Source organism: Sylvia atricapilla, chromosome 5, assembly GCF_009819655.1.
Source record: "Sylvia atricapilla isolate bSylAtr1 chromosome 5, bSylAtr1.pri, whole genome shotgun sequence".
Classification (NCBI taxonomy): Eukaryota; Metazoa; Chordata; class Aves; order Passeriformes; family Sylviidae; genus Sylvia; species Sylvia atricapilla.
The window spans coordinates 9,665,556-9,693,483 of NC_089144.1; the positions used below are offsets into that span (position 1 = coordinate 9,665,556).

At 40.0% G+C, this 27,928-nt stretch overlaps 1 protein-coding gene across 1 annotated transcript; it reads right to left on the reverse strand.

The window, feature by feature from the left end:
• Positions 1-308: 308 nt before the first annotated feature.
• On the reverse strand, positions 309-23,029 carry BCAP29 (B cell receptor associated protein 29). Its single transcript, XM_066318656.1, has 8 exons — positions 22,863-23,029; positions 22,578-22,681; positions 19,263-19,363; positions 16,961-17,111; positions 12,531-12,666; positions 10,020-10,131; positions 2,632-2,732; positions 309-1,253 (listed from the first exon to the last, which is right to left on the reverse strand). The coding sequence occupies exons 2-8, from the start codon at positions 22,667-22,669 to the stop codon at positions 1,215-1,217; spliced, it is 732 nt and encodes a 243-aa protein (XP_066174753.1). The 5' UTR covers positions 22,670-22,681; positions 22,863-23,029; the 3' UTR covers positions 309-1,214.
• Positions 23,030-27,928: the final 4,899 nt, after the last annotated feature.

Below are 27,928 nucleotides of genomic sequence, written 5' to 3' on the forward strand. Positions count from 1 at the left end.
CACAGAATCTCTGAAAACACATTCCGTTCTACTTCAGCAAGGGTAAAGTGTTTTTTTAAAACATATGCCTTCTTATTTAATATGGTATGTTATTATGCCTTATACTATTTGATAAGCTGTGTTTAAATTCCAAGCTAAACAAATCCTATTTCCAGAGCAAGCAAAACTACCACTATGAAGACCGTATTTTCAAGAAGAGTTAAACATCACCAAGTTACAAGTATATTTTGTTCCTAGTACATATAACTATTAACTATGATGAGGCAGTTAATACTGGGAGAGATTTACAAGAATAAATCCAGAAACCATGAACTTAAACAATCCCTTTAATATAACAAACATGTCAAACTTTCAAATATAAACTGGAACCAACTAACTCAATACAACAAACAAACTCAAAACAACTTTCCAAAAAGGTCTTATGCAAAACAGTGCACATTTATTTGAGGTATTGTATCCATGAAAACAAAACAGAACAAACCAAACTGTCTACATTTAAGAAGATTTTTTACTTAGCGAGGCAAAAAAAGTTAGATGGTACAGAAGGAGTAAAACAATGTAAAGAGTGTAAAAATAAAGACTGCTAATACTAGCCAACCCAAAACTTAAGTATCTCAGTATATTAAAAAAATAAACCAGAGGCATGCAAAATATTGTTAAAATAAACTCAAATCCATGTGGCTAAAGTGAAAGTCACAAGCTAGTGAGGTGGATTTAGAAAATGCAATGTTTCTTTCTTTATTTTCCTTAGACTGATTGTCATTCAGTTTTCCACTGATAAAAAGCTTTCAGCCTTCTTCAACCCACTGGGAACTGAATTTTTAAGACTCCAAACAGGTGCTCAAAGGAGGTTTAAGTAATTGTTTTTATGATCTAGAGTGATATGCAACCTCACTCAAATGCTACAAGCAATGGTGATCTGTTACCATTATGGGAGGAAAAAGCTTGGAAAACAGGTTGCTCCAGGTGGAGTTGAAAGATTTTTGAGTTTGTCCTCATGAGAGCAGTGACGAACTGCATGGTAAATCCGGTAAGCCACTTAACATTTTATTTGCATTTTGGCAACCGATACATTAGAGGAATCTGAATAGTGACCTGCAATGCACGTGCTTTTTGGAAAAATCAAGTTTTGTTTCAGGTATGCATCAGGAATATCCAGCACAAGACTTCTCTCATTGAAGCAACTGTAGCGATGCCATCCATCTTTGATGCACTTACAGGCCTTTCTTATCTTCTGCTTTATTTACATTTTGCTGAAAAGAAACAGATTAAAAAATAATTTAAGGCAAGATCAGAAACCACTGGCTCCAGACACTGCATTTTGCCCCTTTGCAGTCACACCTGATTTGTTCACCGTACACCTTTCTAAGCTGTAGTTCTATCAACACTACCCCACAGAATACCTGAGCTTCTGCTGCCAGCACTCAAGGCTGTGCAGCCTAGTTCTGTTCCCACTGGTGTCACAGCTGAGCTGTGCAGCAAACTCAGCAGAAAACACTTTCTGCTATCAACTCATTTATCCTTGGGAGCTGCACCTATTGTGTGCTCAGTACCTTCTGTTCTTTCCACTCAGAGGTAAACAGAAGATGTAAGGATGTGTGTTTTAGACCACAGGTCTGTTAGAAATGCAGCAGGACTACTATGGCTCATCATACAGGGAAGCACAACAAGGACAGGCCATGCATGGTGGTCTTGAATTGAACACAGAGATCAGCTGAGCAATCTCTGTAGAAATACAGGGTGAGGCTGGGAATGAGTAAATGGTTTCACTGAGTACAGGGAAAAAAAAGATTATTACCAGCCCAAAACTGCCTTTTTTTAAATTAACACAGGACAGAACAACTCTTCTGGAAAAGCAGGTCACCATAATTTTAATGATCATTTATTTTCTCCCAAGACCACTACTTGTAAATAGGCTAACTTTCATTTTCACTGAATTTTGCTTGAGGCAGATGTCAGGTATGGAGCATATGAACACCTGTCAGACAACTCAGAAGTACAGACTCCTAGTTCTACCAGAAATACTTACTGCATATCCTATGGGTATTATAGCTACAGACATAAACTCAGTCAAACAGCTAATTGAACTTTCAATTAATATGTTTGGTTTTTTTTTTAAATTAGTTTGTACTTCAGTTTGAACTTTATAGTAGCTTGTTTTTAGCCTGGGCTGTTTGTTGGGTTTTTTTATCCTTATGTATCAACAGTATTGCAACATTTATAATCCAGGATTGCAAAAGCATGTTTTAAGAGCAAACACAATAAAATTACTTTTATAAATTGTGTATATACTCCCTCTGTGACACACACCCACCCATACCTCCTATAATTTTCTTAAAGTATTTCAGTTTGATCACACCTGCAGAACCATCTGAATCTTATTTTACAAGTAACAGTAAAATTGAAGCTAATGATAACTCGAGTTTGTCCAAGTGCAAAAAAGAAAATGCTAATAACTTTGCAAAACAAAAATCTACTACTTCGAAGAAGTTTAAGGAATGCTGCCAGTTGTAACTTTATGCTATCCTAAAGATTTTAGTAAATTCTCTTGCACAATAAATACCAACAAACAGAATTTTGCTGGTACAATTTCAAAACACAGTACTTGTATGGTGATCCAGAGCCACCTACCTGAAGCTGTTCAAATTCTTTCATCAGTTGATCATATTCTCTTCTAAGGCCTTCAGACTGCTTTTTAACTGCAGCCACTTCAGTTTTTGCCTTATGGAAAGCTGTAAAATACCAAAATTGGTGTTTTAATTATTACCTGTATTCCTGCAGTTCCTCAGAGCCCTAGATGTGCATTAGGACTCCACTGCAGTAGACAGTCCTTCCTCTAAAAAAGCTTAGAATTTAACACAACATCACAGATGGACACATGAAGAGAGGCTGAGGACAGGGCGAGGAAAGAGAATGACCAATGTTCAGAAAGACCAGCATGAGGAATAGGAAGGGCCTGTTAGAAAGGTAGGGGTGAGACCATTAAACTCCTGAAAGAGGTAACTAGTGATGACTACAGTGTTCTGTCACATTGCAGGAGACAGTTCTAGAAAAACAAAACTATGCAACTCCAAAATCAAAACTGTCAGACCTCTTAAAAAGAACAGGGAACTTAAACACTGGGCAAGATTTGACACAGCAACTGAGATGATCTACAAAACACAGTAAGGAGGAAGATGATAGATGATTACAGGAGCACAGATCTCACCTTTTCACCCTGTTCTGAATTTTACCCTGCATGAATTAATTGATTAGTAGCATCAGTTAATGGATGAAAAGGCAGAAATGGTGGTGGGTGGATAAACAACTCTGAGTAGGTTTTTAACATCAGCAAAAAGTAATTATTACTCCACTCCAACTCAACACAAACTGAGAGCACATCTATGCTGCAGTACCAAACAGCCTAAGACTCCATGGGGGGTATTTTACAATGCAGGATAAAACAGCACAAAGTGTCATAAAGCCATTAGTGCTAAGCTGTTACATAAGGTAATTTAGACATTCTCATACTCCTCTGCTATAGCTGTCTCAGGGATCATTATATTTCTCTGATGCAGCGCCACAAGCATAGTGTAAATCTTGATCTATTCATGTGAAAACAAAGAAATGTTGTTAATGACCTAGTAAGGTTGCCTCACATGGCCACTTGAGCCCAAACGACCAAATCTGATGATACAAATAAAAAAAGAACATTTGCAAATTTCCTTGTTTGAAAAGTGTGAATCTATCCCTTTGACTGTGAACTGCCTGAGAGAGACTCTTTTTCCCCAGAGATCTCCACTGCACTCAAGAACTGCAGCACCCCTAAAAGCCTGTTCTGGAAAGACGAGGAGCTAGATGTGGTTTCTGTTAAGTGCTGAGTTACAAGCAGTCTGGTGTGAGCCAGATTTCTCTTTTGGAGCTAGTTCCTGAAACATCAGGAAATGAGATTTGACCACTCTCCTACATGCAAGAAGGGGAACAACTCTCTCACCCAAAATTTCTGCTATTTTTGAATATTTCATTTGAATGTATAGATGAAAAAAAATTCTCATTTAAGAACTCTGCAAGTGGTTTTCCTGTAACAGGACTTTTACCTACCCTGAAATCCTGATTCACTGGAGTCAATAAGACTTCTCTCTATTGATTCCAACATGATCAAACCCTCATAATTTTTCTTTAAATCCCTTCTTTCATATTGTTACACAGTTTTCCTTCATCCTATAATACAGATTTTCTAAAGGTTTTTATTTGGAATAACTTTGATTTCCACACACGTGACAAGTCAAACCCCACTGAATTTACTCTCTCTCTGATCTCAGTACTGTTTAAAATATTCAATAGTAAAATTTGAATATCAATAAAATAAACTTGTGACAATTTGATAAACTTCTGGATTTGAAGTTGTAGGGAAAAAATATACATATGCTATTTCACTTCTCTAAGAATCTGTTAATAAGAAACATAAATTTTGTTTTTGTTTGAACATCCTTGTACATAGTATAGTAAAAAATAATAATATCTCACTTCTGAAGAAGCTGTAACTCAATGTTATTGATTTAATACTATTTAGTTATTTATAAGTAGCAGCACAGTACTTTAGTTGCAACTAAAAACTACTTTATCTTTAAAACATGAACAAAATATCTAAAAGTATCTATGAACCAAGAAAGCAAACAAGCTACTGCATTGTTTTAATGTTTTGACCAAAACAGATGTATGACAGAAGTACCTCACCTAACCCTAGAAGAAGAAAAAGCAAAGAACAGATTGTCCTTTCCACCTGTGTTGGCTTTGGACAAAAACCCCAAAACATCAACAAACCACCAAATCCAGACTCATTCCTGTTGGGGCCGTACAATTAAAAGGATCATCACGTCTTTGACAACCTGAGCTCCTCAGGGCCCCCATTTCCCTGGATGTGAAGCACCACAGTGCTCACACACCAGTGCCCAGCTCCTCTGGGGCTGCGCGAGCACTGCAGTGCAGCCGAGCTCTTCAGGTACACTGCTTGGCATATGGATCCTATCATATGGACACGGATCCAGCAGGAAACAGGAGATCCTTTGTGTGCACAGGACACTCAGTTATTATTTCTGGCTTCCATCTGGCCTGTTGCTTTGCCTCACAGCAGCACAACAGCTGGACTGGCAGCAAACAAGCCCCCACAGCTGACACCTCCCACCAAGTCAATGCATGAGCAGGCAGGAGGTGAGGTGCTGCTTCTATATTAATGCACCCTTGAGAGGAATAATCAGTAAATTCCAAACACACAATCCAGCCTCAGTACTATGAGGGGTAGGCTATGTTTTTCCATTCCTTCTCCTTCCAAGAAAAATCAACAAACTATTCCTAGGGCAGTGTTTCAATGGAAGACATTTGTGGAAAGCTTTATCCCTTTAAACTTACGTGTGATTGAAGGTACAAAAACTAATGTAACATGTATGGTCTGGGAAAACTAGAGAATATTTTTTCACTGCTTTCTCTTAATCCTGTTCCAGGAGAGACAGTTTACTTCAGATTGCTCTGAATTCTAAGGATGAGGAACAAAACTGCTCTGAGGAGCTACATTACCACAGTGCAGCAGCTGTAGCATTTCTATGATCTCCTCATTTCAACAATGATGGAGAATCTAACACTAAAACCAAAGCCAAACAGCAACAAAAACAACTAATAATTCTTTGGGCATTTCCTTGCACAACAACTAGTCCTGGTCTGACTAAATCATTTGACTTACGCTGCTTGCTACTAAGGAAACGATCTGGAACTTACATTAGCATTGCTCACAATACAAGCCTACAACCCAAGTGATTTGGACTAGTTGAAGAGGAAAAAAGAGCCCTGTCTTAAAAGAGTTTTCAAGTTAAAAAAGAGCTATTCACATTTAAGAATTTAGGCACTGATGGCTCAAGAGATTTGCCAACAAACATGCTGTAAGGCTGGGAACACAACTCCAGTAACTCTAACTCAAGTAACTCCATACTAATTCTGAATTCTCTTCTTGAGATATAATGGTCAGAATTTAAAATGAGGAAGGCAGGGCCAAAAAATCTGCAGATTTGCTTCAAGTACCTTTTCCAACATCAAACAAAATTTTGTTACAAGAAGGATGTTATAGCATCATCAGATGGCATAAACAGCCTTGTATAATAAACCCGTGCTTGCTGTATGCAGCCATCTCTTCCACTCAACAAATGTGAGTACCAACTCTTGCTGCATGTGACACTGCAATGGCTCCCACCCTTGGTTATCATCTCACAGTTTTGTAAAATGTCAAATAAGGTCAGACAGACCTTGTATCTCAACTTTCCTCTGCCATTGGCTAAATAAGAAGACTGTGGCCAATTCTTTAAACTTGTTTGTTTTTAAATGCTGGAGTGCATCAGTGAAGCTCAGTATAGCTTTCATATATGGCACTAGCCTACCCAGCAACACCAAGGCCAAACTGAACTCTCCCTTGCAGCAGTTTTATGAAATGTATTCCCAGTGTCTGTATTTTTAACATGTTTCAAACATGTAGTAATCTTCACATTTAAGTAAGAGCTGTACATCTGTACATGCCATGCATACTTTCTAGAACAGCCAGTAGTTGGAAGTTATTTCAAAATCAGCCCTCCACATGAATTGTTGCTCTCTTCCTGTCTCCACCAACACTATGCAGCCATGAAAAAAAGAACACTCGTGCCAGTCTGTACACAAAACAAACCCCTTTAAAGGATGCATGGAAGTTCCATTAGAATTTCCTCCTGCCCCACCATACAGCTATGACAACAATATATAAACAGAATATTTTCAGAAAAAGCTGAACTGAAGTTTAAAAGCACCTAAATGACTGATGAGCCAGTACATATTTCATGAAACCCTGTTCCTGCCCCAGCAAAAGGACCACTGTAAGGACAAAAGGCTTTATGAAACTTCTGTCAGGTCTAACCTCATGCCCACTTGCAGGCAATTTGTTTTGTTGTGGTTTTTTGAATTGTTTTCCAAACTATCACAATGAAACAATACCATGGCATGTCTTCTTTCCCCAGAAAATTGCTAATGGTCCTAAGGCCAGTAGCCATACTGAGAACCTTTATTATCTGAATCAATATTTTGTTAGAAATATGTTTAATGTGTAGCAGAAGAAACATTCTCACATCTGTACTGGGCATTGCTACAAGTACGTACATTTATTTCTAGATATCAACAAGACATTTTCATAATATATGCATATCAATAAAATACCATCTCAGAAGTTTCTAAACAGTCATGTTATTACATGTCTAGGTATGCTAAAAATGGATTTAGGCTCTCAAGGGGCTCGCCCCACTGCTGGGTGCCTATAAAGCCCTGACAACAATATGTGGGTCTGCAATAGAATACTGAGGAACTAGCCTTCTCTGCTTAATTTCCAAAATAAAGCAAAAAAAGGCATTAAGTGTAATAGAAAAGTCAAGCCTGAAAAGAAAGCAAATTTGGTCAACACCCTTAAAATTAATTTCCAGCCTTTCCTCAGATTTTACTAATTTCACTGCTCAGTCTTGTATTTTGATTCTTCCTCCTCATCTGTTCAAAGCATGGGAATAAGGTCTTCTTAACTTAGGATTAAATTAAACAAGGAGAGAAAAAAAGTAGTCTCTGTTTTCTGTAAAAGGTAGAAAGCTGAAGAACTAGAGATGAGTCTCCTGAAAGTCTGCAAAAATCTGCCTACACTTTAATTTCAATCAGAATTTCAGAAAGAGAAGACATACAGTATTTCCTCTGCCAGTTGTAAAAAACTTTACAGGATTCAAAACTTTATAGGAAATTTGCACGACCTTTAAAGTCACAGCACTAATCTGATACTAAACTGTTTCCACAATTGTGAAGTAGGTGTACATTTAGGATTCTTCCTGGCTGCCACTGTACTGACTTAAACCACCTTGCAATTTATGTCCTACTTTAAAATAATTATTATAATAATGTATTACCGTGCATCAGCAGCTTAGTAAGTGTCCCAGACCAGAGCAATGGATACTTGAAACTGCTTTTGAAAAGAAAAAGATTTTCCTTTCAAGCAGCAAAAAAACACCCAAACACAAACCTCCTACCAACCAAGAACAAAATCCAAATTTACGACTCTTACTAATACTATAGCTGAAAAACAAACAGTAAGAAAACCTCAAAAACCAAAACCAGTCAAGATTTGATTTTTATACTAGTTTTCTATTGTATTATTATTAGGTGACACCCTTTATACTCTTCATCTCTCCCCCTGCCATTTCATGGATTAGACTTTACGGACACAGAGAAAAGGTTACTTTAATCATGTGAGCTCAGTAGCATGAAACAAATGAAAAAACATGAAACACTTGCTTAGAAGAGGCAAAACAAACTTTCCAACCTCAGCTTTCATTTTGTGTAATGCATTTTTCACACTTAGTGAACATGACAGTCAACACTCACCTACGCAGCTGCAGGAATTTCAAAAGAAAACAGTAAATTTCATTCACCTTCTCTAACACTCTATAGAAAGCTGTGTCTACAGATGTGGTTGTTCTTATCAAGTACTTTAAGTTTTCTGGCTATCAATTTGCTCAAAATAATATGTAAGAAAACTTACAAAGACTTACCTCAACACCACGCCAACTAGGTGCCCATGGTAATTCCCATACCACCCATGGGGTTTTGGCAACAAGGGGGGTGGCATCAGGAGAAGGGCTATAAATATTTCCCTTTTCACCCCTTAGAAAGACCCTCTCTACAACTTTTGCCCTCACAAAAGATTCAAGCATACCTTAATTTATACATCTTTTGGATGGACAACATCCCATGGGGAGAATGAAGCTGAAGCAGCATGAGGTAAATCTATTTATTCCTTAGCTTTCTCTAGCATTCCTGACTGAAAAACTTCCATTATATTAGTGTTGCATACCACCAGTTAGTTTAAATAAAACATAAGCATTTAAATTTTCCATTGATCCTGTCACTTCAAAGGCACTTTCCCCCCCTTTCTTCAAGAAAACAGCAGGAGAGGGGAAAACCTATCATCAAACATGCCTGAGAATGTGAACTAATGAGACTCCCTATTTAAAGATTCTTGTTGCTTCAAGCCCAGCTGAAAACAGCTGGTTTACATTTCTCATTTGAATTCCCAGTGGACAGGGAAAAAGGATCCATGAAATACTTCTGAAAAATTTATTCTTACAGTGTTCTAGCAGTGCCAGGCAATCTGAAAGTGGGGCTATGTTTTGATGATAACATGGTATCTCGTACCAAGAAAATTTGTATTTTTGTTACAGTCTGATCATCTGATTAATGTTTACAAGATTGCAGGCAGTGTTATCTTAAAACACTGATTTCAGATGAGCAGGTGTTGACAGGCATCACGCACCCTGAGATCCCAGTTAGACAGAACCAAACAGGTAAAATCTGCTTCTGTCTCAATCTGGGCTGCCTGTAAAGCAGTTTTGACAGCCTAAACCTTAAACACGGAAGCTGCTAACGAAAGTATTGTGTTACAAATTGCACGGTATGTTTCCTTGTAAACAAAGAAAATACTAAAAAAGCTAACATCTTAACACCTCAGCTGCAAAACAAATATAAATTTAGAATACTAGTCAAGGACTTTTCTGTTGTCTCACAGAAACCCTATGGTAGTAAAAAACCTCAACCACAATACTTTCCCATTTTATACAGGGAGAGTGGCTGCTGTGTATGACATGAAAGATCAAACTGATGTCTATAAGCAACCTGCAAATGATTCCATGCCCTGGTCATGTCATTGATGAAGACAGGTCAACACCATTTAAATATATTGGTCCATCTTGTAAATAATTACAACTTAAATAAGGTGTTCCAATTACACCTTATATATTTCGATAATGAACACATTTACTAAACTATTGGGATGGCAATGGCATGTTTTGTCAGCTCCTAGTCAAATGTAAAGAAACCCCATGCCAAGTTTTCTGGAAACAGAAGAAGTTAGTTCATGCTATAACTAGAATTTTTTTTTTGACATTCAGTGTTGAAATCATCTTTTTCTTATTTGCAAAGATGTCCTAACTAATACTCACCTTGTGACGTCTTCTGTAGCTCTGCTTTCAAACGTTCAACTTCCTCCTTCAACTTTTCCTCAGTTGCATCTGTTGACTCTTTCTTTTTACCATTTCCTTTTCCACTCAAAGCCTATTAAAAACACAGTTTGCTACAATTAATTTTATTTTCATTAGTCTGATATTAATGCAAAATCATATCCAGGGAATGTCAGCCCTGATCTCGCAAAGCATTAGGTTTTATTAAATGTCAACCTGACACAGGCAAATAGTCATCAAAGAAAAAAAATCCGCCCCCCAAAAAAAAGGAAATAAACAAGCTCAGTGTTCTAGGTAATGGCATACTTGTAACAGAATGGTGTTATCTCCTGTGTAAGAGTACTTTGCATGTCTCTATTAAATGTACAACTTCCATTTAGGTTATGAAATGGACTTTTCAGAAGATACACACTGGGACTTTATGTGTAACTGGTTCTAATTCTCTCCTTGTAGGTTTGCAGTTACTTCCATCTTCAGAATAGTTCTAATATCCAGATTCAATTCCCAGTGAAATTCAAGACAAAAAAAAAACTAGGAAAGAATCCAGGAAGAGCCATGTAAACACTTGACACACAAGCAATATATTCCCTGTACTCTAAAAATGTTTGCACTGTACTTATGCACCTTCTTAAAGTGTAAGATTAAATCCCATAATAAGATCCTTTTCTCATAAAGCTTCTACTATCTAACCACACATCATCTCTGCATTAGCAAAAAAAGTGCTAAATGCTTAATGGGAGAAAGAAAAGTAAAACAACTGAGACAAATAGCTGTTAGGTGAACTAGCAATATCAGAGCTCACCAGGCACATCCAAGAGCAAAGGGGAAAGACTATTTTAGGAAGAAGAAAAAGAGCTGTTTATAAAGACTGGTAAACAATTCAAGGAAAAGAGCTGAAAAAAAAATTCCAGAAGCTATTTAATCAAAGAGCTGAGATGACATTTAACGGATGGTAACAAAATCACAGCCAACTGTCCTCTTTGCTTTGTGCTCACCTCTTTCTATTAGCATGCAAATAGCTATTTCTGTAAACTTTTATCTCCTGTGCTCCATGGAACCTCTGAACAGGTGACAGTGCTGACCTTGCACACCAGAGTAAACTCACAGTATTTATACTTGCAGCCAGTGCCTTATGTACAATAGCTTTCACCTCTCTCTAACAGTGGAATGAAACACACTTGTAAATAAACACAAACGCAGGGGCCAAGCCACAGAGAAGCCTAAACCATAGGGTGTCTATAAAGTTAAAGTATTCTACCCCTGAACACTTCCCATGTCCATCACAATGGAGATCCAGCCACAGCATGCTGCCTGTACCTGTGGCTGGTTTTTGCAAACCAAACACACAAATAAAAACAGATAGGACTACAGTTTCCAATTTCTGGCTATCATTTACAAGTGGCTAAGAGAATGTGTTGCTAAGAGAATGTGAAAGCAGAACAAAAAAGAGGACTTTTGGCAAAATCACAACAGGACAAACAAGAAAAAAAACCCATACCCGTAGGCAGTAAATAGACAAATTCCATGGCTGAGGGAAGAATTTGGATCATTTTGACAAAATACCAAATCCTAAAATTTTGGAATAATTTTTTACTTGGGAAACACCTAACACAGACTAGTGATCCTTGTCTCACAACACCTCTCAAACAACTACATTTTTTTGTATCCTCTCAAGTACCTTTTGTCCAGAGTCTTCGTACAAAGATTTATTACAAAAAAATTGACAGTGCCAGTAACCATAGACACTGCTTTAGACGAACTGGAAGGAAACCTGTAGACACCCACAGGGAATTTAGTTTTGACAATGTGCTCAACTCTAAAAGCCTTCCTTATGTCTAGATGTCTGAACTCAGCTTAGAGTTCAGTCTCTTCAAACAAAAGTCAAACTAAACAGTTACAAGAAAAGATTTCATACACTTCTCTTAATTATCTTTGATGCCTTTCCTTCCTGACTAGTTATGTATTGAACCACAGCCTAATGATTCTTCACATAAAAATAGCATCTCTTCAGTCTGTTTTTTGGTAGTATTCTTATTAATACTACAACAGCGTCCAACTAAGAAAGGGAAGTATTTTGAAATTGGCTGACCTACCATAAAAAGATAGAAGAATAGAAAATACATTATATAGTAGGCTTTTTCATCTTGGACTGCTACAGCCTTAACCTAAACAGGCAACTAAAGGAATAAAATTAGTGTCTCGCTCTACTTTGTTATGATTAAATTCAGAAAGGTACATTAAGAATCTACTACTACTTTGATGAAATTTGTACTGGAAAGACAGAACTTCATTTATTTGGTTTACTTCCATTTCCTTTGTCAATAAGATGCTACTAAAATTTGCTTGCGGTATTTTGAATTACATACTGTAAAAGTATTTCTTTTTTCAACCAGAAGGAATAAAATGAACAAGCATGCCGTAGCAAACTATCCTTAGAGTACATTGTACTAACTACTTGCTGTAAACAAAGTTACTGAAGAAGCTCAAAGATACCTCCTGCAGCCTTTCGTTCTCGGCCATGTATTTTTTGGCTGCTTCTGTAGCATCATTGACTTGTGTTTCCAGAGCTGCATGAGATGCCATCTCTTTTGCCAACTGAGTAAGAAGGGTAACAGTACGTCTCAATACACTGGTGAAGAAAAACAGTGAACAGAATTGTAATTTACAGCACAAATAAAAAACAAACAAAAAAAAACCTGAATGACAAGCAAAAACCAAAACAACAAAAATCAAACCAAACAAAAAATTTAACAAACCAAAACAAGCCCTTTTCTCTCTCGACAGTAGATGTAAAAACAAAACCAGAAGAGGGCTGTTATCTTAAGAGAAACATCCAGGCTCATTGACGACAAATAATAGTAACAAGAGAGACTGAAAATATTTTCATCCATTGACACTCTGATTTTTATTTGATACAGAACCTCCTTTCTTCTAAATACACACAGCTATTAAGGGGTCAGAGACCTGATTGCTTAAAGGCCGTTTAAATGCAGTTATATGACACAGTCTTTTTAAAAGAATTAATCTCCAAACACAAAAGCCAAACAAGTTATGGTAATGAGCACAGTGAAAAAAAAAATCCCCAACTTCATAAACAGCCTTGCAAGAATAAAATTAGCAGTATGAATATAATAATCTTCGAAGTATTGTCAATACAGTTAAATCAGAACATGTATGGATGTCAGCACAGATATGGCATCTCAGTTCTAGGCTTTGCAAATACCTCCCTTGATTCTTTGCTTCACTATTTTCATTAAGCCTTTCAAATGATGCTGAATCAAGGCAACACACCACTGAATTAAATTAATGCTGATAACGTAACTATGTAGCTGCTCTTCAAATAAATTCGAAAATCCAAGTAATTGGCTTTTGCATAACTGGAAGAGTATTAACAGACCTTTTCAAGTTAAGCCTCCCTCCACCCCCTTGCTTTTTCATGGAAATCTCCTTTTCTTACTTTTTGGGGGGTTAATAAAAAAGTTAAGGTGCCCATGTCACTACTTTTCCACAGGCTAGCAAATTTACTTGCTTATTAACTTACAGATGCAGGAGTCATCAAAACATTGCAACTAAAAGAGAATCACAGAATCATGCAGGTTGAAAGAGGCTTCCATCTCATGAAAAGCAGGACAGGTTGAGCAGATTGCTCAGAGGCTCATCCAGTTGAGCTCCTACCATCTTCAGAGATGGAGATTCCACCATCCTCCAGGGTCCTTGTGCTAGTGTTTAACTGCTCTTGACAGCAGCAGTACTTTTTCTACCACAAGTCAGAACATCTCAGGTTCCTGAGATTCCCTGTCATTCCTTTTTTCATCCACTGAGATGAACTGGATCCATCTTTTTTGCTACTAGACAGACATAGAAGTCAACAGGATTTTCTCTTCAAAGTCTCTTCTGGCTGAAACCAAAGCTCCTTCATCATCTCCTCATAGGTCATGTATTTCAGCCTCCAACTTTCTCTGTAGCCCACTGCAGTACTCCAGTATTTTGGGGAATTAAAACTGGACTTAAGTCCTGCAGCTACAGCACCACATGTGTCAGACAGAACAGAATAATCACGTTCCTTGACCTGCTAACTACATCCTTGCCATCAGAGCTCAATACACGATTGGCTCTCTACCAGGATCCCCAGGTTTTTTCCTGCAAAACTGCTTCCTACCCACCCACACAGCCAGTCCCCAGCCCGAATGCTGTACATGATTATCCACTAAAATGTCAGACTTTGCATTTGTCTTTGTTGAGCTTCATGGGATTTTTGTCAGCACATTTCTTCAGCTTTTCTGGCTCCCTCTGAGAAGCAGCACTGCTCTCCAAGATGCCAACCACTCTGATTTGGTACCTTGAGCAACTTGCTGAGAGCACACACAATCCTATCATCCATGTAGTTAATAAAGAGATTAAACAATATTGAGCCCAGTACTGATCCCTGAGGAACACCAGCTGAAATTCACATTATTATCCTTTGGGCCCAAAGGTCCAGGGAATTTCCCACTGGCTTTTTTCTCCATTTCTCCTGCCTATGTATCTTCACAGTTAGGCTACGAGGATACTAAAAGATATTATGTCCAAGGCCTTGCAAAAGGGCTGTTCTGGTCTTTATCCACACTGCCATTCATCTCACTGCAGAAGGCAACAAGGATGTTCAGGCATCATCTTCCCTAAGTCAATCTATGACAGCAGTTCCAGGTCATCGTGTCCTTCATGTCCCTGAAGACGTCTTCGAGTAAAATTTGATTCATAACCTTTCCAGGGAGGTCAGTCTCTAGTTTCTTACAACTGTTTTTTGTCCTTCTTGAAGACAGTGCAATGTTTGCCTTTTTGCAGTCACCAGGATTCTCCCCAGAATCATGATCTTTCAAATTAAACCTTGCAATGACATTGGCCAACTCCCTCTGCCATCCTAGGATGCCACAGACTTTTATATGCCCAACTGGCCTATGCACTCCCTAGCTGCATCTTCCACTACTGAAGGTGATGCTAATACTCTGCTGACTCTCCTAGAAGGTGCCAGTGAGTGGTGGGTTCATGTTTTCTTGAGATTTTCTTTAGTTTTCAGCCCTTCTTATCCCTCTCTGGTTCAGCATGGGCTAAACAGAGGACCAGGTCAGACTAGCAGATGGTGTCTTTCTATCCAGGGCACAGTCTCCAGGGTCTATGACCCTCCTCTTTTCTGCACAGTTTGCAGATGAAGGGCTCAGCTTGCCCCAATACCCCCACTGATAGATAATTTCCCTCTCCTGTACCCAATGCTCTGCAATCACTGAACCCCACAACTGCTGCTGTCTTGCCAGAAGTGACAAGCTCCCAGCCTCCTCCATTTTATCCATCTCCACGCACCATTCTTGTGGAATTCAGACTTGTGGAATTCTCCTATAGGCTGATGTGCTAAAATGAACCAAAAATGACACAAAGAATGAACTGGGGGCATCCAATTACCCATTCACACTAGATGGGGCCTCAAGTTGGTTGGGTGATGGTATAGCAGTACAACAGGATAAGGCAATCCAAGCAACACTTTCCCTTCCTTTCTCTGACAGACATATGTCTTTTGCATGGATAAGCAAAACAGCTCTACTAAGAAAAGTCCTTTGATCTAGTGACTACTGGAGGAGTGCTTATTTCTCCTACATCTTGGTGAAAGGCCAGCAGCTCAAAGAAACCTCAAGCAAAACTCTTCAAGAGCAGAGCTTTTATACAAAATAATTACTGGGGTCACTTGACAACTTTTTTTCCTTAGAAGCTGAATGTAAGTAGGATCCTGAGAGAAGAGCTTCCAATTCTTGTGTAGGAAACAATCCAGCTATTCCTCTTGGAGCAGGGATTAAAAACATATTTGTGCATATTTATTTAACCTTTCTGTAAGAAGAACTTGATGCATTCCTATTACTGTTGAGCAAGGTTACAGCCACATCGTTTTTTTCCAAAGCTTTTCTGCTCAAGCTTCATATTCATTTTTCCTTCACAGTTCTTTATGCTCAATGATCTGCTAAAATGGCCACACATCACTCTAAGGGGAAGAAGTTTGTCGGAAGTCTGTGATTTTCTTGTTCTGTGTTCCTCTTGAGTACTGAGCCAATGTCAAGGAGCTTACTGAAGGAACTCCTAAGAGGACCAACTCTCCTTGTCCAGCAACCACAAAAATGTACAAATAGGCAATCATCAGACCAGCAGGTCTGTTTCTGTTTGTTCACATTATCCAGTGACCAGTGACTTCACGTGCTCCCAGCCCAACTGATAAGATCTGCAGGTTGTTGTGGCTACTGACTCACAGGTAGTCTTGGTTGCTACACGTGGGCAGTAGAGAACTTCCCTTTCCTCTACCCTGTTTTAGTAGCTGTACTTTAACATCCTGAAAGAGATACCAGACTTAAGATCATAACACCATAGCAGGCAAGTTGCCACAAAGCTTTTGATCTGAAATACAACTGAGTATTTCCTTGAAAGCTGGAATATTATCCTACAGCTCTTAACTTCAAACCTGAGCTGAAGTGGCTCAGGTCAGGCTTATGCTTTGCTTCTTAACACAGCAGAGTGCAATAACACCAGCCTGCCAGGTAATAATATTATTTAACAGTACTTTAGTTTTTGAGGGTTTTTTTATTCCAGTTTTTCATGTGCCAAACAAAGGGTGTAAATTTAAGGAAGGAAATGAGCAAGTATTCCCCAAGGAAGCTTCTGCAAAATACATGTTTTCTAGAGCATTCAAAATGTTTCTTTCCATGTGTTGCTCACACATCCTTCTAACTTTCAAACAGTTGAAAGGTATTATTTTCCCTGATCTTATTTGCCTTGCAGCCAACCTGGTCATAATTAATTCTTTAATCACCTGAAATTGTCCTTCTGATCTTTACTTTACAATTACTTTGTGCAATAGCTCCTGTCATAAATATACTATGTAAACATCAAGAAAATATTATACTTACAGCCAAAGAAATAAGGAAAAACCTGAGAGATACAGGTTTCTTTGCGACCGAAAGAGTTTCATCTGAATATGATCAAAGGCACTGCTGTTGACATTTGCAGCCTTTTCATTCACATGAACAGATGAGTATTTCCTGACTTCTCTAACAGCATCTGCAAACAAAAACAGTCTGTTCTTATTCACATCTGTGGGTGTGCATGTGTGCTAAACCAGACTTCAGTACCAGAGAAATGAACTTCGACTTTCTGCTCAGCAAACAGTAATAGGACAAATAGTGACATCAGTTATGTTATACACACAATTTAAAGATCAGTCTTAATAAATCATGAAGTGCTCTAGCACATTCCCAGAAATATGACTAACCCTTGCCCAAAATATGCTTGAACAGGTATTTCAAACACTTGTACCCAGCCACCAGGGATCAGGTCAAAGAAACTCACTCTACAGACGTTACCAAAGACCCCATGGTGTCAAAATGTCACTGCTGACAACAGAGCTAGAATTTCCTAGCAGACAAACAGCAAGAAAAGAGAAAGAGAAGTGAAAAGAAGCAGTATGTTCTCAAGTATTTGCTTCACACAGAGGGGTTTTTTTTAAGATATGCATGTGTTTTAGTAATGACAGAAAGGTCTACTTTATGCTTCAATCACAGAGGGAGAAAATTGTTTCTTCAAAATTAATCAAAACAGGAAGATTATAGTAACATAGCAGTAGTAAAATCAGTATTAACTACTAACTGTAACAAGATCATAAAAAGAATGGAAGAGGAAAGCTACAACTCGGCTTTCTTTCCTCTGCCTTTCATACATCTTTCAGCTTCCTTTCATTCATCACATACTCCTGACAATTCTGCAAAAGGGCCAGTGCACTGCAAACACCTTTCAAAGGACAAAATAATTAATTAGTACTTCTATCCACATAAACCCCAAACCTAACCCAGTTAAGAGTTCATATTACAGTCTTTAATGTAAGGTCATCACACATTCGTACAACCAACACAGCACACACATCAACAAAATACACATTTCATGACATGTTCTTGCAGAATATTCTGACCAGATGTTATTAAATTGCTGCTGCATTTGTCTAAGCAGGCAAAATCAACTGCAAAGAAAAGCACGTATGAATATCATCACTTATGACTCTCTCTCTCTCATATGTCTAAGTTATTTAGATGGCAAAAAAACCCTGATGTGAAGCTTCAAACAATCCCTCTCCCTGTGCTCTAGGAAGAATCTAGGCCTGCAGTAACTTCATGCTATGAGGCAGGTATCTCATCACTACCTCCCTTCAGCCCTGTTCTATCTTTCCACACAATCAATGACCATCACCAACTCAAAAACAAACTCTGGTCAAAGTTTTCAACAGCAGTTCAACAGAGTAAATGAAATACATTAGTTCTCAATATTAAGCCATTTACTGAAGGTCTACTTGTAAGAATAATACTAAACATAATCTTAAAAAAACAACAGAACAGTCTATTTGCATTTCTGGTACTTTATATATTAAGAATATAAATAAGAATATATAATTAAGAATATATACCATATACTTTATATATAGTACTGTAGCCTAGTCTCACATTGATATCTATGTAAGTGCCTCTGTACATTTCCCTTAGCAGAAAATAAAACCCTGCATTTTTAGAATTTCAAGTAGCCTGGAATTAAGTAGCATGTCTATTCTAAGACACTGGAAACATTTATCCATGGAGAACTGCTTAATATCCTGAAACAAAAGAGAACTGCTTTCATCACTGAAATAAAGGAGATGCTTACCACACAGCAGTCAGGACAGACATTAAATGAAATCAGTCAGGCATATGGTAACCATTAAAGCTTTACTCTTACTTCACAGATCTTAGGATCTACCCATAACCAACGTAGCCAGCAGCTGTTTTGGATCTGTGCTGAGCAAAAGTATTCAAACAGCCCAGTGCTTTGCCATATTCTGGTCTCCTATTTCAACAGCATTCAAAAGAAAGAGTGCCATCTGCTGCATGAAGTGCAGCTCAGCCCAATTCTGGTGTCAAACAAGTCCATTTACCTGTGTGAGAAAGGGAAACCAAGCAGCAGCCTAGACTAAGCTCCATTTTTCCTTCTCATTCACTAGTATATGACAATTGCATTTGGATTCCCGGTGTGGATGCAGTATTAGCCCTCTCCTCTTTCATTCCATTGTGTAACTTTACAATCAACTAGCTGACTTACACTAGGCTTGAATCCTTTCCTTTAGTTCACTGGTATAAACTCAATGTACCATGTTTCTTTTACCCATTTGTTAAGAAATTATGTAACACTTACCAAGAAACAAGACGATCAACAGAACTATTATTGTAAGGAACATCTTGTTCCAAAATACTGCCATTTTGCTCCAGAGAGGAAACATAAAAATCTTCTGCCATCTGTAAAATAGAATTGTGTTATTCAAAAATAATTAAGCACTAAAAGAAGAGCATTACAAGCCCACAGAAGAGAGCCTTGTTATTGATAAGAGACTTGTATAAGGTCTCTGAACAGCTGCTTTAATTGCAATATGATTTAGGTATACGTTGACTTTTCCAGTAATCTAGCTTCTCTTTTTTTGTTGTTAATACAGGCAAAAGCAGTTGTTTCAACTTGCAATTTTTTTGCAAGACAGCAGCTACTCTGCAGATGTGTTTTATTTTAGCTCATACTTTGGATAGCACTATTCTGTTTTCAGCTCTGACAATAACAAGGGATAGGGTAAAGACTGTAAAACCCATTCCATTATTTTTATTTTTATCCACTAATACCTCTTGTTGCCAAATAAAATTTAAAGCTTCCAGAAATTCTCTACCATCCTACTTCAGAAGGCTTATCTTTTACATAGATGAGTCTGCATAACTCTGGTACAAGGACTGTTATTACATTCTAATGTGTAATGGTGAAAAAAGGACAAGTATTGTGTTCATATTTTAAGGGTTAAAACCTCTTTCCCAAGCATAAATTTTTGGCTATAGAAGCGACTTCTGGTGAGGCCAATGGTGATGTAGACAATTTTTTTCTTTTTTTTAAACAATTAGTTGTCTATTTGATATTGCTGCATGAAGGGCTGTGGCAGAAGTCACACTTGCAGCACAAAGAAAGAACATCTGATGTGCTCAAATGAATTGAAACAAGTGATAATAAAGCATCTACTGTCCTTTGCTGCAGGTTAGAATCAGTGCTACTGTACAAATGAAATAACACCCAGTCATGCCACAGGGATGTAACACAGACATACCACTCACCATCTGATTAAATGAGGTAAAATTTCCTACTTTTGTTAAGACTATTTACACTTTCCAGAGACTGTTAAAATTTGCCCTCTAACAGCAGTTCCCAAACTATTAAGAATTTAATTTAAATGAGACTGTAGCATGATCACCTGTAGTTCTTTCCAGTTCTCCACCAGAAAGAATTAAAATGCTTTAGGACTGTGCATGCAAAAATCGTATTTAAATCTTCTAGTATAATCTGAATTCTTTACAGCAGACAGCCACTCTCTGTACCAAACAAAAAGCTTACTTCAAGCTACAACTTAAACAAAGTCAATTCACTAATTCTTTAAACTCTTCAATTTTCAAGCCCCATACTGACCTTCACTTAAAAAGTGATTTTTTTGAGGCATGACCTTATATAAAGTATACTGCCACGTTAAAATCAAGCTAAAAATTTGTCTGTTGGTGTATTTGCATTTTTATACTGTCAATTTACTTGTTCCCCAGGAACTTACAAACTTGTTAGCAAATTTGGAAAAAAAAAATTTAAAAATGTGCACACGCAAGAGAGACAACAAATTCATTTGAAGACTGACAACTGAATAAATCAAAACAATCTAGAACAGCAGTTTCCCACCTGTCAGTAACCATGCATGCCTTCCTGCTGACAGAACCAGCTCCCAGGATGTGTCAGGCAGGGCTGCTGCCCTCTGGTACTGTCACAGCAGCTAAATATGATTTTTAACACCACAAGATTCCTGCTAGCTTTGTTAAGAAGATAAATTGTGATTATCACATAAGGGATAAAATTATTTCACTCATTTGGAAACCACTGTTCAGAGGAATGGCTGAATGCTCCAAACACAAATCTATCCTTTCCATATAACTAAAAGCACTGTGTTTAATGTTTGAATGGCATTTGGTAAAGCTGCACATTACAAAGTTGCTTTTCAGCCACAAGCACTGGACTCTGTTTGCATCATAAGTGAAACATATTTCAGCACTCCCAAAGTATTCTGCTTGTGACATCAGCATGCTGAAATTCTTGCAACTAATTTCCTCACATAAGCCATTAATAATCTGATCATTATGACTCCCATAATCCTCCTATTCTCTTACATATTTGCACTTTTGCTTAGAAAACAGTAAGAAATACAACTCAGTAGTCTATGTCGAAATGCTGAACTCCTTGCAGGCCAACTTGTAAAAAACCAGAAGCTGGACTAGATTTCAGAACAATTTCAATCTCTCAAGCTGAGCAAACATGCCTAATCATTGGTACCAGCTGTGGAGGAGCCAGTCATTTTCAAGACTCATTCACAGGTTTGAGTAGTTAAATCCCGACTTTCCACAACAACTCTTGTTACTTAAGAGGACAGCAAAAGCTCCATCATTCTAAATATATCTCAAGATGCAGGAACAAACATGCAACAGTTTTTACAGAGTACTGCTGAGACGGCAGCATTTAAAAAGGAACAACCGGCTTTAAAGTTCCATTCTGCTTGTTGTTTTGGGGGGTTGTGGGGTTTTTGTGGGTTTAGTTCCTTTTAAGACTTCCTGATATTCTGAAAAGTAATCATAAGTCTGCTTCTCTTGCCTCCTGCAGAGAATCCAGCTTTATTTCCTATAGGGAAATAATATTACTCAATTTGAAGGCAAGGCAACAAGATAATGCTTAAAGTCAGGCCTCTGCATACATATAGTAAGGGTAATAAATTCATTTTGATTCTTTCCCTTACTATGTGCATTTATTTGACAAAAGTTTATTATTTTTAAATATTTGTGTTGTGTTCCAGTAGTATTTTCCTAATCTATTTATGTCTTTTATAGAGTTTTACAGAGGCCTTTATTCCAGCAGTCCTGAACCTTCTGCCTTAAACTCAAGCCCAGTTTTTTTCAAACAAGTGATGACAAATTTCTTGCAGCCGTTGCACAGTTTGCCGCTTGCTTTGAGTATCTGACGTCTTATCTGTTCCGCACCCACAATGCCTTGTGTACACCAAAACAGAAAGCTGCACCTCACAAATCTGATAAAAAACTGCTCCAAAAACCGCACTCTCCTCCCATTTATTACTGCCAGATGCCTTCCTCTGTGCTGCATACTCCGGGACTCCGGGAGAAGCCGTCCCACCTGCTGAAGCAAAGCGGGGCCCCTCCGGACACCCCGACCGCTGCTCTCGGATGAATCAGCACTGCGCAGGAAACACACAGCTCCTCAAAGAGCCTTGCGATTCCCGCACCTCCTGATATGCAAGTCCCAAACAGCATTCCTTCGGCTTAGTTCACAGCTACTTTAAGATGCAGCAAAGCTCCGTGTTTATGAGAACAGAGGCATGAAAGAAATCCAAACTGGTGAGAGGAGCGAGCTGCGTCGCTCAGCACACCTAAGTCCTACCTCAGCGGAGAAATGAACGGCAGGCAGAGCACGAGAATTACTCCGATTTCGCCGTACAGGAAGGCGGCCACTGCCGTCCACTGGAAAGTCATGGTCCCGGCGGCCTGCGGAGGAACGGCGGCTCAGACTCTCTCCCGAACGACACCCGGGGCAGGGCGGAGCGGACCGGGACAGCGGGCAGAGCCCCCGCCAGAGCCCCCGGGGTTCCTCCCGCCCCCCAGCGCTGCCGCGGAGCCCCGGGGCCCCATCCTCCCTCCTTCCCTCCCTGCCGGCCGGCCTTCCAACCTCCTCAGCGCCGGCGGCCGGCGGAGCTGATGGCGGCCAAGGGGCGGGAGCAGGGCCTCACGGCCCGGGCTGCGGAAGCGTGGGCTCGTCTCTCCCGCCGGCACAGGGCGGGGAACACACGGTGTCTGTGCGGACACGGTGCCGCCTCCGCCCTGCCCGGGGGTGTGGGCCGGCACGGGGGAGTGACACGGCGGAGGAGGCGCGGAGCTGCCGCCACCCGGCCCGGGAAAGGTGCTGGCGGGGGAGAGAGCGGGGTCCAGCCGGGCCCGGGGGAGAGAGCGGGGTCCAGCCGGGCCCGGGGAGGGAGCAGAGTCCAGCCCGGCCCGGGGAAGGTGCTGGCCGGGGGAAAGGCAGAGTCCAGCCGGGCCCGGGGAAGGCGCTGGCAGGGGGGAAAGGCAGAGTCCAGCCCGGCCCGGGGAAGGCGCTGGCCGGGGGAAAGGCAGAGTCCAGCCCGGCCCGGGGAAGGCGCTGGCAGGGGGGGAAAGGCAGAGTCCAGCCTGGCCCGGGGAGGGAGCAGAGTCCAGCCCGGCCCGGAGAAGGCGCTGGCAGGGGGAAAGGCAGAGTCCAGCCCGGCCCGGGGGGAAAGGCAGAGTCCAGCCCGGCCCGGGGGGAAAGGCAGAGTCCAGCCCGGCCCGGGGAAGGTGCTGGCAGGGGGGAAAGGCAGAGTCCAGCCCGGCCCGGGGGGAAAGGCAGAGTCCAGCCCGGCCCGGGGGGAAAGGCAGAGTCCAGCCCGGCCCGGGGAAGGTGCTGGCAGAGGGGAAAGGCAGAGTCCAGCCCGGCCCGGGGGGAAAGGCAGAGTCCAGCCCGGCCCGGGGAAGGTGCTGGCAGAGGGGAAAGGCAGAGTCCAGCCGGGCCCGGGGAAGGCGCTGGCCGGGGGAAAGGCAGAGTCCAGCCCGGCCCGGGGGGAAAGGCAGAGTCCAGCCCGGCCCGCAGCCCCGCAGAGGCCCTGCTCGCCCCGGTGCGGTGCCGAGCGGGGAGCCGAGAACGACGGCGGGCGCGGAGTTATCCAAGGGGCCGCACTTCTGTGGGAAACGCGTGGATCTACGCGCGGAGAAGGGTTCAAATGAGCTTTTTTCCCCCCCTCTATCTAGGGAATGGTTGGAGGCATTTTGCTGCGGAATGCTGCTGTGGTCATCCCACCGCTCCATGACTCGAGCTTTATCGACTGGGAACTTCAACTCTGCTCTCCAGCATTAGCACGAGTTTCTAAAGTTCAGTTAGAATACTGCGTGTGTACATCCATTCCCTCCTTCCTGTGTTACACTACATTAATGTGTTAAGACCCAGTAAATCGTTTTCTCAAGGAAAACAGGTGCAGTATTCATAAAGACAGCACAAATGATGACCAAACAACAGTCTCAAACAGGCCTGTTTGGGTCTCATGAATAAAACAGTATTCCTTCAGAAAACCTTGTTCTATTCTACTGTCCTGCACAGTGCTTTTTATCAGCATACCAAGGCTCCAAGAACATAATTTCCATGCAACTCTCCTTCTTTGCCCCTGCATAAGGAGATCCTCTGATCACTTTTTCCTTTTGATCCTAACAGATGCTGAGGAGCTGTCAGTGGAAGAGGTCACCTTGTCTACCTGGGCATCACCAGCACCCTTTGACACAACTACTTTCTTCGGGGATTTTTTTGCCCAATCAAGTTCCATCAACGTGAGACAGATAAAATGCTGTGAATAGTAGTTCTTTGTTGCTCTAATCCATTGGAACTGACATTGGCAGGAGGGGCAGAGGGGGAGAGTTCTTGCATAAGCAGTTTTGAGCAGAGCTGTTTGCAGCTGCTCACAGTCTGAAATTGTTTACTTAAAACTTCCCAGGTCTGCAGCCTGGGGATGGAGGAGCCAGTGTGTCAACACTTTCCTAGTTGCTGCCAAGCAATGTCTGGATGAAAGGTTACATCCCAAATAATTGTTTAAGCACAACAAATACTGGAGAGAGATATAAGAAGTCATTTCAATCCAATCTACACAGTAGGGATAGACCCAGTTTTAAGTAGTATTTCTAATGCATTTTCATAAACATTTTTAATCAGCACTCCAGACAAAACACAACCTCTTAGAATGTTCTGGTTATTACATTTTAGCTATTGGCTTACAGCCACTTTACTTCACTGAACCTGTTAAAACATGAATAAAGACTTTCCTTTAATTACAGAGCAGTTTCCATTTCTGAGCTGCTTACTCACCTCTTTGTAGCATTGTAAGCTGCTCTCCCACTAGCATAGCCTCATACTGATGGGACTGTATTCACTTGTACCCGATGCCAGAGATTTGGAGTCACTTTAGGGGCTTCATAAGATCTCAGAAAGACTCACTTTGAGTGTGACTGCTGTGCACTTCCTCTGCAGCTGATGCCCCCGCCAACCCAAAATGAGATATGAAGAAAAGATATGTCTCCTGCAAACATCTGTCAGAGCTCTCTTCTCTTGTTCAGTGCACTCTGCTGCTCCTGGAAGGAATTCTGACTGAAGCTGTAGAAGTCTGGGTTGTCGATCTAAGGCTGTCTCTCTTACACTGAACAACCATATGATCAATATGATGCTATATTTTTTATATATATATATATGATGCCATATATATATATATATATATGATGCCATACTATATATATATCCATATATATAAAATGGCTGCTGCTTTAGGGGAAGAATTCACAAACCTTCAAACATTACAGTTAAAAGGAATACCTTCCTCTTCCATCAAGGAGGTGACAAAAGTATTCAGAAGCAGAAATAGGAAATGCCTATATATTAAGTGGTTAGAGGAGTGAAATCAACTAATTCTCTTCTGAAACAAAAGGAAAATTTAAACTTTTTCTGTTCTATTTTGGCTTCTGTGACAGTCTTATCACATGCTGCTTTTGTCCAGCCATTGTGAGCAACTAAGCTATGATTCGTGTCAGAAAAAATATGTATAATGATGGGATTGTGATATGGGACCAATACAAAGATAAATTTTGAGAAACTGCCAGGTGGAACTGGAGGAATGGTACCTGAAAAAAATGTTGTAGTTACTGAGTGGAATGGTTGAGCAAGGACATAACTGTATGAAGCTGCAAGCAAGGCGAAACTGCCATGAAAAGGAACCAGAGGTCAGCGAAGGGTGAAGGATAAAGACTCCGAACCCCCCAGCAACCACTAGAAACAACGATGAATGGGAACTAGACATCACAACGAAGAATAGAAACTAAACTTCATAATGGGGAATGGAAACTGGCAGGGGACGACTAACATGGACATGTATAATGAATACCTGCAAAATTAACAGCTGGTGTGCATGTTGGTGGAGCGGTGACTCCCCATGCACCCAGCGCTGTCTTGCCTGCTTTTTGCTGAACACAAAATTAATAAATTTCTTAATTTGAAAATGGAATAAAGGAGTACGCCATCTCATCACACCATCAACCTAAGAGACCTAAGAAATTTAACAGTAGGCAATAGAGAAAACGGGATTGTATTGGCTGTGTGAAGGTGCTGGGGTTATTGTAGCAGGATAGAACTTGCAAAAACATACAGGTATTCTGAGAGTATGGTATTGTTGTGCAGGGGGGTTGAACATAAAGAACAAGATCAGTTACAGGAGGCCAAGAACCTAAAATAGGAAACAATGCTTTGTATCTTATGTTACTTGCTTTGTACTTATGCTACATTTAAAAACTAGAAAATAGACTGATCCCCGGTGATGTTATGAGTAACATACACGGGAGAAGGAGTACATCCAGTGGTTTTAAACTGAAAATTAATCTTTTTCCATATTCAAATGTCTTACAATGAGAAATATTACCATATTCTAAAAACAATACTGGGAGCTGAATAACTCTCATCCTTAGCAATTTATGTATATTGGAACCGTTTAGTGTTCAAAGTATGGCTTAAAGACTCCAACTTTGCTGTTTATTCTATAGAAACACAGTGAAGTATGTTCAGATGCATACAGAATTCAGAATGGAAGGAGTACAATTCATTTCACCCTTGGAAAGGGATGATGAACTTCCATTGATTTTATGATACATAAAAGGCCTGATCAAGCACTCCATAATTACTACCAACATTAACAGAAACCTAGGTCTTGTACTTCAGGCAGAAATCTCTGTGATTAATCTCACACAGGCATAACAACTGCTGCCTTCAAAATCATCAAGTACTCGGTTCCTAAATAGGTCAAGGTATTTCCAGTCCTCTGAAATTCAATTTTCTCACTGCTAGAGTAAAAATAAAGAAAGCCTTTAATTTGTGTTGATTATATAGAATAAATTTTTCTTCTCTGCTCCTTAATGGGACAGTTAGCCACAAATAATAATTGCTAGACAAATGATAAAACTCTTTAAGAAAATGGAAACAAAGAGTTTAGTTAATACTTTCACAAATCCTTTTCATCTACAATTCAGGTGCATAGTTTTACTTCAGAAGAGGCTGGAGGCATTTCAGAACTGAGAACTGTGTTGCAAGATAATTTGATCAACTTGATACTGGAAATTTGGCAGTACAAAATACCTAGTCATGCAGTTGGGAAGCAAGAACTTATGCTCTAAAACTGGGAGCTCATAATTTACACGATGGGCATTAGCTGAGGAAAAGTGAAGTATCAGAAGCAGTATTAACTGCAGAAGACGCTGCTGGGAATTTACCTGGAATGCTATACAGTTATGCCCAACTAATGTCAAGAAAACATTACTATCCAGAAGAGTGAAAAAAATAGTTGTCTGAAGGAATGGAGACACACCAAAAATGGTTGCAGAGGTTTGTCTCAGCCTAGGAGAGCAAAACATGTCTGTAGTTTTCCATTTGTTAGCACATCAAGGAAAGGTGATCATATCAGAAGAGTTACATAACTTTGCTGCCTTAAATAGTGAACTGGACTTGATGACTTGGGTCATGCCTTTCAAACTTTTGTTTGTATGCCTAAATCAGACATACTCGTCATGAAAAACAATCAAGTATTTTATGCTATTGCATTAACAAAATAGTGACAATTTAAGATACCTGAACTATGAAAAGATTTAGAGAGTAGCATCAAAAGCAACCTTCCCCCATCCAGACTGCTGTATAATAAAAAAAAA

What these genes read in the sequence shown, in the direction of transcription:
- BCAP29 (XM_066318656.1), bottom strand. Translation starts at nt 22,669, where the DNA reads ATGACTTTCCAGTGGACGGCAGTGGCCGCCTTCCTGTACGGCGAAATC. An exon ending in GTTGATCGTCTTGTTTCTTG is followed by an intron (nt 17,112 to 19,262) that starts GTAAGTGTTACA and finishes TTTTGTTTGCAG; the next exon opens with ATGCTGTTAGAGAAGTCAGG. An exon ending in AAGAATTTGAACAGCTTCAG is followed by an intron (nt 1,254 to 2,631) that starts GTAGGTGGCTCT and finishes GTTTCTTTTCAG; the next exon opens with CAAAATGTAAATAAAGCAGA.